Source organism: Lactuca virosa, chromosome 5 (genome assembly GCF_052849685.1).
Source record: "Lactuca virosa cultivar CGN04683 chromosome 5, Lactuca_virosa_CGN04683_v6, whole genome shotgun sequence".
Lineage (NCBI taxonomy): Eukaryota > Viridiplantae > Streptophyta > Magnoliopsida > Asterales > Asteraceae > Lactuca > Lactuca virosa.
The window spans coordinates 9,440,845-9,447,982 of NC_136430.1; the positions used below are offsets into that span (position 1 = coordinate 9,440,845).

General features: G+C 35.3%; 1 protein-coding gene across 3 annotated transcripts; it reads left to right on the forward strand.

Annotated features, from left to right (window-relative positions):
- Positions 1-2,129: 2,129 nt before the first annotated feature.
- Positions 2,130-6,769, forward strand: LOC145117223 (fimbrin-1-like). 3 transcript variants are annotated; one of them, XM_079053533.1, is made up of 15 exons: positions 2,130-2,609; positions 2,769-3,004; positions 3,130-3,300; positions 3,386-3,621; positions 3,726-3,897; positions 4,026-4,064; positions 4,163-4,231; positions 4,315-4,431; positions 4,823-5,034; positions 5,123-5,284; positions 5,493-5,692; positions 5,772-5,923; positions 6,006-6,102; positions 6,227-6,318; positions 6,413-6,769. In XM_079053533.1, exons 2-15 carry the CDS (start codon positions 2,918-2,920, stop codon positions 6,665-6,667), a joined length of 2,061 nt encoding a protein of 686 aa, XP_078909659.1. In that variant the 5' UTR covers positions 2,130-2,609; positions 2,769-2,917; the 3' UTR covers positions 6,668-6,769. The 3 variants fall into 3 exon arrangements, with proteins under 3 accessions (XP_078909659.1, XP_078909660.1, XP_078909661.1); XM_079053534.1 differs by having other exon boundaries at positions 2,130-3,004; XM_079053535.1 differs by lacking the exons at positions 2,130-2,609; positions 2,769-3,004; positions 3,130-3,300 and having other exon boundaries at positions 3,506-3,634.
- The last annotated feature ends 369 nt before the right edge of the window (positions 6,770-7,138 follow it).

The following is a 7,138-nucleotide window of genomic DNA, read 5'->3' on the forward strand; positions in this document are numbered from 1 at the left end:
AAGGGTGTGATACGCTTCAGGAAGAGGGGGAAATTGGGTCCCAGGTATATTGGGCCTTTTCAGGTGCTTGCCAGGGTTGGCAAGGTAGCTTACAGGTTGGATCTCCCTGAGGAGCTCAATTAGATTCACAACACCTTCCATGTTTTGCAGTTGCGGAAGTGCGTTTTGGATGATGAGGCAGTGGTATCCTTGGATGATAGTTAGGTTGATGAGTGCATGAATTATGTTTCGAGGTGAGTTTTCCTCACTGTATTTGTGGGTCGAAGGCACCAAGGCCGGCCCTTTAGATTTGATATCCTGTTATGTGATAGTATGTTACCGAGCTGTAGTGATCTGTTAGATCGGTATCGTGGTATATAGGATGTTGTTATGCTTAGTGATCTGTAGATCTGCATGTTCGTCTGTTGGCTGTTTATATGCTTATGTGTTATGTATATGTGCACATATTTAATTGGTGGTTGAGGCTTTACTGCTTTGTGCGTGAGTCAACAGGCCGGGGGCATTCCAACCCGATGGTTGAATGGGCCCGAGGGTATTCCATCCCGAGGATGACAGGACCCGTTGTAGATTGGCATTCCAACCCGATGGTTGAGGGGCGTGGGGTATTCCAACCCGATGGTTGACTGGACCCATAGTGTATTGGCATTCCAACCCGATGGTTGATGGGCCTAGGGGTATTCCAACCCGATGGTTGATTGGACCCGACATGCTGTTATTGGATATGTTATTTGTTTGTGTGTTGGTACTTTGGGGAATCTCACTAAGCGTTGACTTACAGTTTTGGGTTATGTTTCAGGTACTTCAGATGACCGAGGGAAGGCGAAACGTGACCGTACACATCCTCATGTTTTGACTTATGATTTTGGGAGACTCTGATGTTGAAAATGTTTTGAAAAATATGATTGTAAACAATTTGTGAATTTGGGTTAGTTTTAAAAAGTTTAAATTTCTTGTGATATATATATATATATATATATATATATATATATATATATATATATATATATATATATGTATATCCTACCTAATAAATGAAAATACTTTTGTCACTTGTTATCTTCTCCTTCATTTTGACAAATGTCATTTTCTAAGATTTTTAAAATAGTTATTTTCCACTTGTCATTTTTTAGGGATTTCAATTTTCTTAAAATAAATTTCCAAAAAATTCAAATGCGTTATATATATGTAAGGTTATCAATCTATTAATTTGATAATAAATTGTCATAAATGCTCCAAAGAATTTGATTTTTTTCATAAATGCACCAAAATATTACATTTAGTTATGGAAAAACATTATTTTATAAAATATTTAATGTTTATATATTCATATTAATTTTTTATTTTTAATAAACCCGTGTAATAAACGGGTCTCACACCTAGTGTGTGTGTATATATATATATATATATATATATATATATATATATATATATATATATAACACCCATAAAAATCACAAGAAATGTCAAAATAAAAGAAATTACAATTAAGTCCATCGAAAATAACCCCGATCAAACCGACCGACCAGTTCTCAATTCGAGTAAATAGAGTCGGATAAATCGGGTTTAAAAATTCGGGTATTCGGTTAACCCGATATTTAATTTGTTCGGGTATCGAGTAGGTGTAAAAAAATTCGGGTATACCCAAATACGCGATTATTTTTTGAATTAAAATTTTGAGCTTGGTCTTTAATTAAAATGTAGAGCAAGGGTATATTGGTCTTTAATCAAAATATACAATTTCTTGACAGTTAAGTTTGTTTAATTAAATATTGAGTTTCTTAACAGTGTTGTAGAATAAACTGAGGTAAGAGTTTGTTTAAAAAAACTATATGTTGTTGAATTTACCATGAGAGCAAGTAAGTATGTAAGTTTAGAAAGTTGATGCGTCTAAATCTCTTATTTTAGTTCATTGGTTCTTAACGAAATGTCATATTACTTGGTCTTATTTAAGGTTTCTACATTGGCATCAGCAACGTATTTTTCATCACAAATATGAAAAATACAACAAGCACTTTGTTTCTTTGTGTATTTCATTATTTCGTTTGGGATATATGTAATGTATGATTTATAACATTTTTTTTTAAGTCAATATCAAATAATTCGGCTATATGCTTAAATAACCGACCTACCCGAATCCCGAATACCGGAAATGAAATTCGGTTGGGATACGGTTACATTTACAAACACATTTTACCCAATTAACAAGAAAACATCACTTTAAAATACAATACATTATGAGGTGACATGGAGGCAACTACTTGCTGATGTGGAGTACTACGTGTAAAATTGTCGATTCGCAGATGAGACGCGTGTACATATCTCTCCTGCTTCCGCGCGTACGGACAAACAACAAACAGTTTCTTCAAATCACCAAAAGAAAAACGACGATGAAAATAGAGGTATTCGTGACAGTCGTTTCTTATCTGGTGTCGTCCATGCCTCTCATTCATGGCCAATTCGTTCTTGCCCGAATACCCCCATTCCCCTCTTAGCCTCGCCCTCCCCTGAATCGACATGCATAATCCTTGTTAAGCTATGGACGTTTTTGGACAAAATTTATAGAATTCAATTGAAATTGGACATTCAATTACGAATGTCTTATTATGCAGGTAATATGTTCGATCAAATGTCTCAATCAATATATTGTTGGCCGAATCTTGAATGCCAATCTAGCATTCGTAAATCTGTTTCATATTTATATTCTTAGTTCTTGTTATTTGATGATTTGGTTTGATCAGGAATGCTGGTTAATGGGTTTTGGTTTTTAGATTTTCGGTGTTGTAGATTTGATCGGTTTCTTATTGGTGGTGGTTTTCGGTGATTGATTTTGTCGGAAAAGGAGGTTGAGAGGGCAATTTGATTTAAATATTTTTTTTTCCTGGGTTTGCAAAATATTGTGAACTTTGGGAAGAAAGAGATGTCTAGATTTGAGGGAGTTCGTGTTTCTGATCAATGGCTCCAGAACCAGTTCTCACAAGCTCAACTTCGTAGCCTTAAATCCAAGGTAATTAATTTAGCCTCCCCCTCCTAATGATTGATCTTGGGTTTGGAGATACAAGACGTTGTAAGTATGGCTTCAACATTTTATACCATGCAATTCATGGTTTGCTGTGTTTGGTTGATGTACAGTTTATACATTTAAAGAAGGAAAATGGTCAAGTTACTGCTGTTGACTTGCCACCCGTGCTTGTAAAATTGAAGCCCTTCAATGTGATCTTCAAGGAGGAGGAAATAAGGGATATATTGTGTGAGCCTGGTAGCGATGAGGGCAACAAACTTGACTTTGAAGGCTTTCTTAGGGTAAATATTGGTTGTCATGTCTGAAATGTTTGTTTATTAGGACTTAGGAGGCCATTTAACCTTTTCATTTTGTGGGTGTGGACAGGCTTACATGAATTTACAGACACAAGCTGCTAAAAAATTGGGTAACTCAAAGAATGCATCTTCATTTCTTAAAGCAACAAACTCTACGCTACACACTGTGCAAAATTCAGAGAAAGAAGTTTATGTTGCTCATATCAATAGCTATCTCAGAGAAGACAAATTTTTGAAGCAGTTTCTTCCTATTGATGCATCCACCAATGCTTTGTTTGATCTTGTAAAAGATGGAGTTCTTCTATGGTATTATAGCAGGGTCTGCTGTTTTACTCTACTTTGTCATGACATTAGGAGCCGATTGTTTGTGGTGGTTTTGATATATATACATTACTAATGGTCTGATGCAGTAAACTTATCAATGTTGCTGTGCCCAATACAATAGATGATCGAGCAATTAATACCAAAAGAGAACTCAACCTTTGGGAAAGAAATGAAAATCATACCCTTTGCCTTAACTCTGCAAAGGCTATAGGTTGCACGGTAGTCAATGTTGGCAGCCAGGATCTAGCTGAAGGAAGAGTAAGTTTTTACTTTTTTTTTTTTTTTTTTTTTTTCAAGTTACAACAAGAATAATCACTTTAAACACGCATCCCATAGTTGATGCTTTTGGTTTAGGTTGTCTGACTTTTGCTTCCTCAATTTTGCAGCCTCATTTGGTACTTGGCCTAATTTCTCAAATCATAAAGGTGGTTTTCAAAAGCTGTGTTTACTAATGATTTAACCAATCATGAAAAAACAATATGAGTTATCATATCATAAACAGAACTAATGTTGATACCTGCAGATACAACTCCTGGCTGATCTCAACCTTAGAAAGACACCTCAGCTTCTGGAATTGGTGGATGAGGATGATGTAATTCTTGATCCTTCTTTTTCGTTATTGGATTAATGAGAATCTTCAACATGTGGTTTATATGTATGCTGTTTAATTTATAGGATGTCGAGGAGCTCATAACATTATCACCTGAGAAAATCTTATTGAAATGGATGAACTTTCATCTTAAGAAAGCAGGCTACACAAAAACTGTAACAAATTTCTCTGCAGATATAAAGGTAAGCACTAGCTTTTCATTGAGTTTGACATATATTTTTATAGTTAACGTCTTATGTCGACATATCTCCATTTCAAGCATATACATGTTTCTGTGTGGTATTAGTGTTGAAGGTTCCATAATATGATCAAATTGTTATATTTATGTATGCAAAAAACAAGTTAGTATTTAGTCAACACATATATGAAGAAGTTTGATTATCTTGTCTTGTAGTGGCTAGAAAGGTATTGAAGCTTTAGCCTTTTCATTGTATTCCAAAAGAGTATGATTTGTCAAAATATGTAAACTTTTAGGACATATCAAGACAGTTGACCTGGCAGTAGCTAGAGTGATAGAGATGGAGGGGTTGCAGCAGCAGATTATTAATTAATTTAGTTGGGTTGGTATTGTAGGATGGAGAAGCGTATGCTTACCTGCTTAATGTTCTTGCACCAGAACACAGCAGCCCTGGTGCAGTGGTTTCAAATGATCCTGCTGAACGGGCCAAACTGGTACTGGAGCACGCCGAGAGGATGAAATGCAAAAGATACTTGACTCCAAAGGATATTCTTGACGGCTCAACCAATTTAAATCTTGCCTTTGTTGCACAGCTCTTTCACGAAAGGTTCCGGAACCCTTTATTATATCATAACAAAATTTTGATCATCACTCATGACTTGACTTATCAACAATATATATACATATGTACACAGGAATGGTCTATCAAATGATAGCAGCAAGAGCAAGGTCTGTTATGCTGAGATGATGAATGATGATGAGCAAGTCTCCAGGGAAGAGAGATGTTTCAGACTCTGGATTAATAGTCTTGGAATTTCTACCTATATTAACAACGTCTTCGAGGATCTCAGAAATGGGTATCTTATCCATACAAAAATATCTACTAATATAAGTACTATAACACGCTCATTTATAATACCACCATTAATCCAACCAACATTTTATGTTTGTTTCTCTTGTTAAGGCTTATAATGGATTCAATTGCATGTTGGTATTTGATGGTGTTGACTTTTGTAGATGAAATTCAGAAACATTAATTTGATTGTGAATCTCTTGTTCATGCAGCTGGATTCTTCTGGAAATCCTAGATAAGATTTCTCCAGGATCGGTCAATTGGAGGCACACAACTAAACCACCTATCAAGATGCCATTTAGAAAAGTTGAGAATTGCAATCAAGCTGTTAGGATTGGAAAACAATTAAAATTCTCACTCGTCAACGTATCAGGGATCGACATTGTACAAGGGAATAAGAAGCTCATACTTGGTAATTTATTAATTAATTAACAACATAATAATGACCATGCATGGATTCTTGTAATTAAAAATGATTTCTTTCATTTCAGCTTTCTTATGGCAGCTGATGAGGTTTAATATGCTTCAACTTTTAAAGCACTTGAGATCTCGATCCCATGAGATAACAGATGGTTATATACAGAGGTGGGCCAATAGAAAAGTCAAATCCACAGGCAGAACTTCCCAAATGGAGAATTTTAAGGTCACTCTGGTCGCTTTTTTCTTTATTTCTTATGATTGTTAAGTGATGGGTTTTCATGTTGTTTTTGTTAATGTGTATGTAGGATAAAAGCCTTTCAAATGGGATATTCTTCCTTGAGCTTCTAACTTCCGTAGAGCCCAGGGTTGTCAATTGGAACCTTGTAACCAAGGGTGTAAGTGGTATGCTCTTTTATGCTTTCCCTTAACTAACCTTCATCTCTCTTTCTCTTTATCTTTTATGAACAAAGACCATTTTATGGTGTACTTGAAAATATGTATGATTGGTTGTGGTGAATGGTGATAGATGACGAGAAGAAGTTAAATGCAACTTATATCATCAGTGTTGCGCGAAAGCTTGGTTGCTGTATCTTCTTGTTGCCCGAAGACATCATGGAGGTAAATTCTAATTCTGCATGTCCTTTTAATATATGTATCATTATCATCATCATCATCCTCATCTTTTACTTATTTATTTGCCCATGGTTGACAGGTGAATCAAAAAATGATGCTTATGTTGACAGCAAGCATTATGTACTTTTACCTTCAGCAATGTGATGAAGAGACAGAATCAACTCCATCATCAGTTACAGTCACACCAGAAGCTTCCCCAGCCCCTTCTTTTTACGGGGATGATGGTATTGGTATTGGTGGTGCGTTTAGTGGAGACTATTTCAACATGTCTATGGATGATGCAGCCTCAGATACCACTTGTGCTTCCAATCTTGAAGACATCGCTTCACTGTAATCTTTAAAACCTTCTTTCTTTTTATATACATAAATAAATATAATAGTATAAATTTTCTAGATTTTTAAAGAGTAGTCGAAGATGGGAAAATCTTCGGTAGAAAGGTCAAAAGTCCACTTTGACTTTGACTTCTTTTTTTGTTTCTTTTGGGGAGAGGGAAGGGGAGGGAATTTCTTTATTGCACTTGTGAACTAGATTGGTTTTGGTTTTGACAATTGTTTTTAATCAACATATGTTCAAATTACATGTATTTATACATCTCAAATTGTTTATCTATTACACCTATATACTTCTCGAGTTTTCGTAAAAGAAAATAAAAAAGAAGGGGAAGAGAAATATGGAGAGAAAAGAAAATAAAGGAAAATAAAGGAAATTGTATGTTGGTATTCATGAGTTAGAAGAAAGGAAAGGAAGATTAGGCTTTCAGGAAAAGAAAAGAAAAAATCGAAACCAAAAAGTCCGGTTACAATC